This window comes from Triturus cristatus, chromosome 4_1 (genome assembly GCF_964204655.1).
Source record: "Triturus cristatus chromosome 4_1, aTriCri1.1, whole genome shotgun sequence".
NCBI classification, from domain to species: Eukaryota; Metazoa; Chordata; class Amphibia; order Caudata; family Salamandridae; genus Triturus; species Triturus cristatus.
Genome location: NC_140585.1, coordinates 284,095,068 through 284,108,132, shown reverse-complemented (window position 1 = coordinate 284,108,132; position 13,065 = coordinate 284,095,068). Strand labels below are relative to the sequence as shown.

The 13,065-nt window shown below is 44.3% G+C and overlaps 1 protein-coding gene across 2 annotated transcripts in view; it reads right to left on the bottom strand.

Annotated features, from left to right (window-relative positions):
• LOC146854283 (zinc finger CCCH-type antiviral protein 1-like) overlaps positions 1 to 10,928 on the bottom strand; it is a 201,564-nt gene extending 190,636 nt beyond the window's left edge. For both annotated transcript variants that reach the window (XR_014981197.1, XM_085652064.1), the window contains exons 1-2: positions 10,779 to 10,928; positions 4,919 to 5,310 (exon numbers count right to left, since the gene is read on the bottom strand). Coding sequence is in view for 1 of the 2 variants with exons in the window: in XM_085652064.1 (XP_085508190.1) it covers positions 4,919 to 5,262 (344 nt within the window). In the remaining variant the exon portion in view is untranslated. The remainder of the gene's footprint in view (positions 1 to 4,918; positions 5,311 to 10,778) is intronic.
• Positions 10,929 to 13,065: the final 2,137 nt, after the last annotated feature.

Below are 13,065 nucleotides of genomic sequence, written 5' to 3'. Positions count from 1 at the left end.
TCAATTTGTGCATGGGAAAATGAAACAAGCATTGGCAAAGCCTATAGGTCTTGTATATGGAATCCCTAATGCTGTGCAGTATGGGTTTTAAGACAGGAAAAAGCCAATGAGGCGACCCGCTGAGTAATTTAGTAGGCACACACACTAAGCATATGCAGGTCTACAAAACAATGCAATTGCTTTCTTTTTTTTGTTTGCCGATCCAACAAAAAGAAAAAAGAAATAGCATGGGTGGGGCAAACGATTACGGAGGGGAGAGGCGATGTACCTAATCACTGAGGGTTTGGGAAGCAACTGGAGGGCAGGGGGCGAAGCAGAAGGAGAGCGGGGGTGAAGCAGCACAGAGGACGTGGGTGGGGAATCAACAAAGGGTGGAGGTGGGAGAAGCAACACAGAGGGTGCAGGTGGAGGAAGGTACATGAAGGATGCAGGTTGGGGTGAAACACAGTGGCTGTAGGTGGGGTGGAGCAAACAGATGAGAGAGAGCACAATGTAGAGCTGATGAGAAGGTGAAAAAGCCACAAAGGGGGAAAGAATGTGAGGGAAGGGAAAATACACATGGGCAGTGAAGAGCAACATGAGCGAGTGTGGAGGAGAAGGAGAAGTACACAAAGGAGACTTCTGGAAAACACACGCACTCTTGAGTGCTAAATCAAAACAAAACTGAAGTGCCTTAAAAGAAAGCAGTGGAAGGACACAAGTAATGTGTCCTTGCTCCAGGGAGGGGAAAAGCACAAAAAGCAGAAGGAAAGCCCACACATGCTCAGAACTGCCAACCTACAATTACATTTCTCAGTGTGAAGAGGGGGCATGGCCTGGGAGGGCGAAGCCTCATGCCTAGTGCCTACGAAGAGCCACTCTGCCCTCAACAAAACCTCGACATGCCCTGCAAATAAAAACAACAACAAAAATGAAGGGTGGCTGAGGCAGCCACTGATGTCCCGGGGTGTTCTGACACCCCTTAATGGACATCGGCTACTTACAGCCTCCAAAGAAAAGCTGAAAACCCACTTTGTGAAGTGTATTCCAGCTTGTCTTACCTGGCACTGTGTGATTTTGGCTCCTCACCACACGATAATGTGAATGGAGCCGAATCTGTGTGATACACAGTGGAACAGTGTGAGTTGGCAGGTCTGCATGCTTACAAATAACAAGCAAGCAAAGGCGAGTGACAATAAAGCAACAAATGGTAAGCAATTGGCGGACTCTAAGCCCACTGTACACTAACAACATGCCTCCTAAGAGACAGTGCATGTTCTGTCTTAGGGGAGACCTAGAAAGCACTTTATAGGGAACATTGTGCTACAACCAGCCTGTAAAGCAAAAGGAGGCATTTTGGATTCATGTGTTTTCAGATGTTGCAAGACATTTGCAAGGTTACTAAATGTAGACACACATTCCTCTATATATTCCTTACTTCTGCTTTCTATGTTTGGCACTTTGCGAGCCGGCACCATCTCACCACCACCCACTCCTCCAATGCAGGGCATTGGCCATTACCTTCCTCATCCCACCACCACCACCACCAGCACGTGAACACCCCCTCTTGCATCCCAGAACTCTCCTTTAATCAGTGCCTTTATTTTGACTCTTCCCTCTATTTTCCCTTATGATTCCTACATACCTGCTGGTCACCCTTCTTACATATGGATATGCAATTAAATTTATATCATCTTTATATTCTCAACTACCCAGAGACTACCAATTTCCTACCCTTGGCCAAATTTCCTCTGCCTCCTCGTAGTGGCCTCATTCATTCCCTGCTAAGGTAGAGCTTGCACTTTTATCGCCTTTATTATTTCCTTCATGTATTCTACACCTGATTTCATTCTCTCTGACGTCGGAAGTGAGGAACACAAGTGCCAGATTGGAATATGCATGCCATTTAATTTCTTTTTCAAAACAAAAACTTTATTTTAAGTTTTATGCTGTGCTTTGGCACCGGTGCAATCCACGTATGCATTAGTAGCATACCTCAGTTGGAGAGGCTTTCTCCACAGTATATACACATTTTGGTCCTTAAAGACTTAGAAATGGGGAGTTTGCTTGTTTGCAAAATTGGGCACCAGACAACTTCTCAGCCAGAATACTGAGAAATACGTTTGCGCATTGCAGAACTCAGCGAATAAGAATTTACAGGCCTGTATTGCACTAAAACACTAGTGGGTCCAGTTGGAATTAAATTAAAGTTATATTGTGCATAATGTGCAAAATTTAACCTAAATATGTCAGACTTTTCTGACATGCCCAGCATGTGATCCATGGTACCCCTCGCATCACAACCTCCCCAACAATAGCTTGCTATTTCAAACATAGCAGGCTCTCTGACCAGCAAATAATACCACTGCATCAGTAGTTCGTACGAATTGTCCTTGCATTGGGTGCATATTGAGGATTTGCCTACAATAATCCAGATTATGTCCCATGTGCCTTCAGTCACCTATCTGTTCTGGCACCCACAGTTCCATGGATCTCGTGTTTGGCACGTGGTGTCGCATGTCCCATCATCTTGTAGTGGTTGGTGATCCTCTTTGACACATGTGACTTAGAGAAGAGGATTATTTGTCTGTCTATACTCTAGCCCCATTTCCCCTGCACAGGTCTATTTGGCCCGTAGCAAGTAAATGAGCAATCTGAAGTTATTTGTAGGAGATAGGTCACTTAAACCCCTCCACATTTGATTGTCCCATTATCAAATAGGTCACTAAGTGCTGGTGGAGATACTTATCTCCAAATTTTAAATCCAACATCAATTATTCCCGGGCTAAACTCAGAATTGTGAGCTACTAGAGTCCTCCATGTTACTTCTCCCACCTCCACCCTCTGTGTCGCTTTAACACCAGCGCCCTCTGTGCTGCTTCACATCCACCCCCACCTGCTGCTTCGTTCCCCCGCCCTCCTGTTGCTTCCCAAGCCCTCAGTGATGCTTATCTCCACCTCTTAAATCCAACATCAGGTATTCCCGGGCACTGTGAGCTACCAGTGCCCTCTGTGTTGCTTCTCCGTCCTCCACCCTCTGTTGCTTCCCCACCCGCGCCCTCCTGCTGCTTCGCTCCCCTGCCCTCCTGTTGCTTCCCAAGCCCTCAGTGATGCTTATCTCCACCTCTTAAATCCAACATCAGTTATTCCCGTGCACTGTGAGCTACCAGTGCCCTCGGTGTTGCTTCCCCCACCTCCACCCTCTGTTGCTTCCCCACCCGCGCCCTCCTGCTGCTTCGCTCCCCTGCCCTCCTGTTGCTTCCCAAGCCCTCAGTGATGCTTATCTCCACCTCTTAAATCCAACATCAGCTATTCCTGGGTGAATCTCAGGATTGTGAGCTACCAGCGTCATGGGGGGCTGATATGCGTTAACCTTATACCTCCTAAAGGAGACCTTGGAAATGATGAGAAAGTTGATGATGAGGATCTGGTGATAAATGCAGACACACCAAAAGCGCTTATGGCTGTACCAGAATCTGACACTCTTCTTGCACCTAAATGTTGGAATCGGAGGACAAAGCATTGGAGGCACTGTTTGAGCGACTTTGTCACATCTAGTTTCCTACCTCCTCTTCTGTGAGTCCTGGGTACTCGCTGCATGTGGAAAGAGTAGGAGGGATGGAATTAAATAAATATGTATGGAGTTGCAATAAGAAGTATATGCATGTAACCTTGATAAGTTAACATCTGTGTCACGAAAGGGAAAGACTTGTGCCATTTTCTTTTTGGTGATTCCTTTACTTTGTTGTAACAAAACTTCATACATATTTGTTAACTCATTTCCCATCATGACTATGTCTCAATGCTCTAGTATGATTCCGATAGATTCGTGAATGTCCGTACCTGTGTCTTGGATGTAGCCATAAGAAGGGAGGCCATTAAACTGTCTTGCTCTACCTTAATCCAGGGCTTCAGATGGACATGTCGTATCCATTCAAAGACTAGTCTGATTTGCGCAGCTCTAATACATTCCTATATACCTGGAAAACCAATCCTTTTTCATTGATTTTGGTCTATATAGTGCTGCTCTGAGAAGTCCATGAGTCTTATTACGACACATGAAAGCTGAAGTTGTTTTCGTATGGTGGTAATATTTGATTTAGGAAATCCAACCAGCACTGCTTGGTGCTATGTACAGGAGTATTTATAGGAAATTCATCTTGCCCAAACCAAGACACCTCAGGCCTTTCCCTCCTTGTATAATATGTCCAATACGTAAAGAGCATAACACCCACAAAGGTAAGCCATCCTGGGACGGAGATGGACTCACAGGTATTTAGTTGGGTCATCAATTTGATTTAAGTTCCCCTCTGAAAGGCTGCCTCTGTTGGGTTCAATGGCCGCTGAAACACTCATTCCTGTTGAATCAGTGTTGGTAATTTGGAAACTTTAAACTGTTGAGGACTGCTGGAATCACCCATTCAAAACGGGAAGGGAAGTTTTTGACTGTGTCACAAAGTACAAAACATCATCCGCAAAGAGAGAGTGATTGTGTCGCTTGCTCTTACTTGTTAGGCCATGAACACGTCTTGTTTTGAACCATTCTGACAAGCGGTGATGTCATTTAATCTTGGTTGTGCCTCTACCAGAGTTTCTTTCTATTGCAGATAGATTTACTGAAACACCAGATGGTCTTCCTGGATTAGATTTGCAGTCCAAGAAGGCTCTTAGACAGGTAGGTGGTGTTCAGAAAAGCACTGTGTGACAGCACAACCCCCGCATTTTGTTCTAGGCCGAGCGAGTGAAAACCAGCAGACTTGGCTTTCTGTGAAATTACTTTGCCCACCTCTCAGAACCATCCCTCCTGTCTCCAATTCTTTTTCTCCAATCAGATATCCCTTATGCCACTAAGGATCCTATCATTTGCTCATTACAGAAGATGCTTTAAGGTAGAATCCTACAAATAGGCAAAATAAGTTATCACATAATCTTAACTCACCCATTCCTATCACCACGAATGAAGCAATGCCCCAAGATGAAGTAGCGACAGAGGTGAAGACGCCCACAGTCCGTAGCCTGACATCTGTTCCCCAGATACCCTGAACAGAGGCGAACAGGAGACTGGGCCATCACCGTGCCCGGCTCTGGCTCTGGGAAGCGCTTGTACTCCTCACGCAGAATGACGGCAATATGTTCTGGTGTAAGACCAACGAGACTGGGGATGTCTGCTATCAACAAGCGGCCTCCATGCATACAGAGTTGCTTCTTCAGGAATGCAGTGAAAGCTGGATCAGACATGCTTCCATCCTCAGCCGGTGGTGGTTCTGTGTCCATCTCAGACATGGTGGTAACTTGCAGCCGAAAAGGCCTGGATCCAAACACCTGTCAAACCTGAAATGGTAAAGTTAGTCACTTCTGAAGTCTTTGTGGTAAATAATCACCGTCACCCAGATGTGAATTAACTTTTCCAAACCCTTTGAGTCTCAAGGACAATCCTGAAGAGATCCTAATATAACAGCATATTTTTAAGAATCATTTAATAGCTTTCTCCCAGATTGGATTGCCTGATTGGCACCAATAATTAGATATTGCACACTATGCACTATGTATTGAATCTAAATGTGTGCAAAATAATCCCCAAAAAATGCAGAGGTAAAAAAGTGGAGATGAAAATGCTGTGGCTAACATGTAAGTCTACAAAAAATGCAAACATGCAGAGAAACGACCATCAATATTTTATACTGAAATTTGTGAATTATACGTAGACAGAAATTTACTCTTAGTCTACCCCCATTACTCCTTCCTAAAACATAACCCTAACGTTTATTTTTCTTACAATGTGACATTTTACAGGGGGGTATCCCTGTACCACGGCCTGTGCTATCTTTCTTTGCAAACCTTATACCATCAATTACACTATTTTTAAGCATAACCATAACATTAATCCCACTGCTCACCCCAACCCTTACCCCACTCCTAACCGTAACCCTTACTCCAACCCTCACCATAACAACTCCCTTACAAAGTCTGTTATCCTAACACTAACCCACCCCTAGAACTACCCTAGCCATGGTCAAACTGCTTACCCTATCCTTAATTCTTACCCTAATCCTAACCCTTTCCTAACCCATACACCTTACACAACATTTACAATATGCCTTATTTTAACCCTAATCTCTAAACATAACCAGTAGTGGTGGAGCAAATTCCAGACAGGAATGTGCTGGTCATAAACGTCGCCTAACCAAAGTCCGAGAAATTGTACAAAATCAAACTGATATGTAAAGAGCAAGCACACAGAAGGTAAACCTGACCATCAGAAGAACATTAGTAAAGTAGCGATGAACCACAGATACAACTTGCACCATATTAAAAAATATATATATATGGGTAAAATGTACTGTGGTGCAGTAATGTTTAGTGTAGACAACACATCCTCCAAGAAAATAGATATTTTATGTTTTTTTCCCCATTTTGCAGCACTTATATACTGCGGTGATTGCAACTAAAGCACCAGAAAAAATACTTGACCACAAACTCAGTTTTAATTGGTGAAAAACAAGGTCTTGATCACTTTCATCGCTTAAAGGCAGCTTTGATGGTTGAACACAAATTGACGCAGCACTTTACCCCGTCCCCTTTCAATCCCCGTGTCATCCAGTGTCCGGTCTATATGGATATGTGACTGAAATAAATAAAGCTGTCGCAGCCTAAATTCAGGTCTGTGTGTTCTGTTTGTTTGGGAATTAGTCTGGCACAGCCCCAAAATGAATTGATTGATCCTTTAGATCGAGATCAAGGAATACTGGAGCTGGTAACAGTGTGTCTTCTCTCTTTCAGTCTCTTTTAGTTCCTTCCATTGGCCTGTCCCCGAAGCAAAGCTAGGGTGCCAAGAGAGGTGGGCATTGATTGCGATTGCCACCAGGATTTGGGAAAATCATTTACATAAATATGTCTGGCACACAACGATTCTCAATCATTATTATTGGGGGGTTTACCAGAAAGCTCACAGAAGCCCTAAAAACTGCACAAAGCCTCATTACTGCTCGATAATTCAAAAACATGTTTAGAGCTTAAGAAAAATGTTGTGACCAGTTTGTGAAAAGACAGAAACTATTGTTCTGAAACACTGAGCTATTGCAGGAGTAAACACGGTGCCTTGAGAAAGCACATCAAGAAAACATCTCTAGTGTAAAAAAAACACAAAAAGCCTAATTGCTATGAATAGTCCACATTTGAGGCACGAGTTTTGCTGTGGAGAGCACACATTTCTTAATCTCTTGGAGATTTTGGAGCATTTGGAAATATGTTGCACATTAAATGCAAGGTAAAGTCAAACAGAGGAAACTATTTTCCTGCTGGGTTTTTCAAAGTTGTATGATTTCAGGCAGTTCTACTTCTAAACTCATAATCAAAGTAAATTGACCACAAATGGTTTTATGTGGTCAATTGTATTTCCGCACAGTTACCATTTGCACAGCCATCAGAGACTTGCGTTTCTTGGAAGGTAAATTGCATAAAGTGGCAATAACGCCAAGGTTGCCCTCATGGCACAAATTACAGTAATTCTGAGGTTTAAAATTGTGTCGTTAACATGAAAACAGAACATATCTGGAGAAGAGAAAATACATTAGAGTTGTTTCCAATTTGTAGGTGTCCAGAGTAAAGTTAATGGGTCTTGGTTGATCTTGACCTTAAAAAACGTTTTTGCTCCTATCTCACGTCAAGGTTAAGAGACAATGTGCCTCATATGTCCTTCCTGTGATGTGTATGTATTTCAAAATATTTCATTTTCAATCAAAGTAATAAAAAGTTTTTATGCAAATGAGGAAAATCCACAACATGATGTGGCTTTATCTAGATACACATACACTTTCCCTGTACCCTGGGAGGTGTACCACTGGTCGATGGTTACATTATGCCCTCACTGTCCAGTAAGAGGGGGACAGGTAAACAGATCTTCATATTAAGACAATTAGCAGCAGTTTGTCAGAGGGGCTGCCTGACCTCTGACCTTCTATCCTTTAACGAGCAGCAATTGGCAGTAATTACTGCTAGAAAAAGAAATAAAGAATTCCTTGTTGCTCCTCTGAGCCCCTTCAAGGATATCAGGGGGTGCTGCAGAACCCTCAGCACCCCTAGGTCCAGTACCACTGGACATAATCTAAATAAACCAATCTCTGAACTACTCTCTCACCCTGTCCCTTACTTGCAGCTGAATAGATTACACACAGAGAAAAGGCGAATTACGGGGCACTTTTTTGCCCCAACTCTTTACATTAAAACCAGCTCTGCCAAACAGCATAGTACATTTCATAATTATTAAGTGCTTGTCTCATTAGTTGTACCTTAGGGTTCAAGGCCTGGGATTTTTGAAAAAATACAAGCAACATATTTGTAAAGTGTGAGTGTCATTTTCAAATAGCTGCATACTACCTAAAAGACGTAATACCATTTGTACTACCTCTGTGGACCAAGATCATAAACACATCCCTCAGTCAAGGAACCATCCCAGATATACTTAAAGAAGGACAGGTATCCCCTATCTTAAAGAAGCCATCGGCAGACCCATCAGACTTAAACAACTATCGCCCAATATCCAACATCCCCACTCTGGCCAAACTCCTAGAAAAATGTGTTCATACACCGTTGGGCAACCATATAGTCCATTTTAACCTGCTCAACCAATACCAATCTGGCTTCCGGGCAGGTCACAGTACAGAATCAGCCAGGACACTCATACTAGACGACGCACTAAAAATCCTTGACCAAAACGAAACTTGTTTACTAATCTTGCTTGACCTATCTTCTGCCTTTGACACAGTCAAACTCCACAACTTGCTAGACCTCCTGAAACACAGAATGGGTTTAACAGGCTCTGTTCTTACCTGGTTCACCTCCTTCCTCCAAAACAGATCACAAAGATTCAAGGTCAACAATTCCTTATCCAATCCCGTGCCAGTAACTCCAGGAGTACCGCAAGGATCATGCCTCTCCCCCACTCTTTTCAACCTCTATATGGAACCACTTACCGAACTCCTCAGCGCATCTAAGGTCCACTGTCACATGTACGCAGATGGTACGCAACTCTAGATAAAGATCCATTCACTTGAGGACATCAAATCTCTCAATTCAACGCTGGAAAAAACTCAATCCTGGCTGGCCAAAGACCATCTGAAACTAAACACCCTCAAAACTGAATTCCTCCTATTCGCTCCCCCCACCCATTCTTCCATCACTCACAACTGGCTGAATCACCTAACAGCACTCAAAGGTCAACCACTCATTGTAGATTCAGCAAAATCACTGAGAATAACGCTGGACAGAAACTTAAACCTGCAGAAACATATCAGTGCCTCTACAAGAGGAGCACATTTTCAAATAAACCCCTCAAGAAACTGAAATATGTTTTGCCCGCAAATGACTTCAAACAGGCTGTGCAAGCCTCAGTAATCCCAAGAGTAGAATATGGATGTGTCGCCCTTTGCGGTCCTCCCAGATCAACGACAGTCCCGCTAAGAGCCACAATCAACACAGCAGCTAGACTAATCACAGGCTCCAAAAGAAACTCACATATCTCCCCGCACCATAGAGTTTTCAAGTGGCTGCCATTCGAGGCGAGAATTCATCTAAAAATCGCTTGTGTGACGCACAAGGCCCTACACCACAATACCCCAAGTTATCTATCACAAAAACAGTCACTCTCATGTGGTAACAAATCCACCAGGAGCTCCAAGAATCTTCTTTTGAAACCGCAAAGATTCGCCAAAAAAACATATAACCGATCCTTCTCGGGAATGGCCCCTAGGATCTGGAATGCCCTACCCCCAGAAACAAGACAGAATTCCTCTACTGCCTTTTTCAAAAAAGAAGTGAAATCGATTCTCATGTCTAAGTAAATATTTTATTTCCGGGTTTTTAGTGACTACTTTGTATTGGATCTCTCGCAACAAGATTTGAACTATATTCTCAGGGATACTATGTTTCTAAAACGTTTGTATATAACCTTGTAACGTATATGTTGTAGCTACTTCTATGTATTAGACTCAATCATAGATTCTCTACTATATTTGTATCTGCTCCTGACATCTTGCTTGTAAAGCGCTCTGATACCCGCAAGGTTCTTGTTCGCTCTATATAAAACTCTCAAAATAAAATAAAATAAGTATAAAAGTATAAAAGTGTTAGTAATAGCTCCCCTACGCCGCATGAATTATCACTCAAATATCAGTTGTGAATATATTTTGAAAATGTTGCCACTATTCCCCAACCATCAGCTTATTATTTATCAAAATACACGCACTTTCGTCTCGAATACACACTTTTCAATGTTGGTATAAATATATTAATTCAACTAATCCAAATTTAGTTGGGTGGCTGGACACAGGAGAACTACTCATAGGTTGGTGGAGAGCTACTGGCAGCACTCGAACTACTAGGTGGAGAAGCCTGGGCAACATTTCTATCTCTTTAAATGGACGATTAGCGCAATGAACTGCTGTGGGTGAACATTTAAGTTTTGTATGGTGTTTGTACGGTGTCTGTCACAGAGTTACAGCCCATGTGTATTCGTTTTAAGAACTTAAAAAAATTATATGAAATAGAAACAATTGTTTGTTAAAATCTTCAAAAGTAGATGGATTATGAAGCGAACGTAGTGAATGCCTCATTACTTAAATGTGTCTGTAAGCACATTAAAGACCCCCAGATGCCAGTCACCCCTGGGTCTAGGCTGCCAGCGGTGTAATGACGTCTGACGACCTTGGAAATGAGCCTCTTGTGCGGTGTGGCATTGACTCCTCGGTTGTTTACATCTTGCTGCCAGTCATTTCCGGGTCTTTGCTGCGGTGGGCTCTTACCTCAATGTTGTGTGTGGCCATTCCCTATCACAGTGCCCCTCGCCTCTCTTCAGTGCCTTGCCTTCTCTCCTCCTGTCCCGGTTTTGATCCCTGCTCCTCCTCAGCACTGAGAGAGATACTCATTCCTCCTAGCCCCGCCCTACAGTCAGCAGCTGGAGAAACGAAAACGAAACCGAAACCGGGGAGAGGCGGGGGAGAGGGAGAAGCGAAACAGGCGTTGGAAAAAAGGCAAGCACCGTCGAGTTTCAACATTTCACTTTGTCAATACAATGTCGCTGTGTGTGAACTGTTGCAGGGAAAATCTCACGGTGGATTCATTTCACCCGGAGGCTTCTGTGTATCGCCTTCACCGCAAGAGCTACAATGAAACAGCAGAGATCAGCGAAAGTACTTCCTAGAAATCCCTTAAATGGACACTTGTGCCAGTCAGCCCCGGATAGATGGAACGATGCTGGGGTGCAGCTACTGAAATGGTCTTTATTTGGTTTAAAGATAGGAAGCCCTGTTGTGGCTGTGTATTAAACCAGACAACTTTTCAGAGCACGCATTGGCAAAGCCAATAGTTCTCGCTTTTATAATGTGTTTTTGCCATGTTGTACACCAGTGTGGCTGCTCTTGGCTAAAAGTCAGTGCAGTGTCTTAGAGTGGAGTCAGGGAAGTTAAAAGTTGTAGACTGGATTTGTTGTAGCAGAGTGTCGTATAGTGGAGAAGCAGGAGACGAGTGTCGTAGAGTTGAGTAGAGTTTAGTGGTTCAGTGGCAGAGTCTTGTACAGTGCAGTGTCATAGAGTGCAGTGTTGTGGAGTGGGGTGCAATAGGTTGAGTGGATTGAGGTAGTGGGGTAGATTGGATTGGGGTAGAGTGGATTGGTCAGTGGCAGCTTCTCCGCTGAGGCTGAGGATCGTCGCCCCACTGCTTTCAGCAGTGTAAGTAAAGGAAAAATAAAAATGATAACTCGATTTTATCTATTTATTTGTTCCCGCTGCGGCTCTTTGCAGGGCGAGCGGGGGTGCTCTGCTCTCAGAGCAGGGGGGAGGAATGGTGGGCACACTGTAAGTGCGCAAAGCACTTTGCATGTTCTCCACCCCGGCATGGGTGGAGAAGATGCCCAGGCTCACATTACCTGGCTGAGCGCCGAACCAAGCTGCTTAGACCAAACAAAACACTGCAGTGCAGCGTTGTAATTGGTCTGGGAGCCTGGGTGCTTCCTGTTCCAGACCAGCAGAGGGACGACGCAGCAAACAACGGAGAAGATGCAAGATGTGGTGAGGAGGTAAGTTTTTTTTCTTTACCCACTGCAATGTCCCACCCTCCACCCCTGCACCCCTGATCGTGGGTTGGATTTAGAGGAGTGGAGTGCTTTGGATTGGGGTGGATAGAATGGTTTGAGGTGAGTTGGATTGGGGTGGGTTGGATTTGATTAGGGTAGGGTGGATTGAAGTGTGGTGAATCAGAGTGAATTGGAGGGGGTTGATTGAACTGGACTCGAGGGAGGTGGATTGGATTGGAGTGGGGTGGCTTGGTGTGTGGTGTGGTGGGCTGGATGGGGTGGGGTGGATTGAATTGGGGTAGAGTGGGGTGAATTGGACTGTAGTGGAGTGGGGTGGATTAGAATGGGTGAACTGGAAGGGATGGATTGGGGTGGGGTACATTGGATTAGGGTGGTGTGGACTGGAGTTGGTAGATTGGGGTGGAGTTTGGTGGATTGGGTTGGAGTGGGGTGGTGTGAATTGAACTTGGGTGAATTGGAATGGCTTGCCGTGGGGTGGATTGGAGTGAAGTAGGTTGAATTGCAGTGAGGTGGATTGGATTGTAGTGAAGTGGATGGGATTGAGTGGGGTGGATTGAATTGAGGTGGATTCAAATGAGGTGGATTGGATTGGGGTAGGGTGGATTGGAGTGGGGCAGATTAAAGTTGGCTGGATTGGGGTGGATTTGATTGTGTGGATTGGATTGTGGTGAGGTGGATTGGATTGGAGTAAGGCGGATTGTTTTGGAGTGGGGCATATTGTTTTGGATTGGAGTGGGGCTGATTGGAGCGGAGCACATTGTTTTGGATTAGAGTGGGGCATATTGGAGTGGAGCACATTATTTTGGATTGGAGTGGGGCAGATTGGTTAGGATTGGACTGGGGCAGATTGTTTTGATTGGAGTAGGGCAGATTGTTTTGGATTGAGTGGAGCAGGTTGTTTTGGATTGATGTGGGGTTGACTGGTGGATTGGAGTGGGGTGGATTGGGTAGGGAGTGGGGTAGATTGGATTGGGGTGAGGTGGATTGGTGTGGGGTAG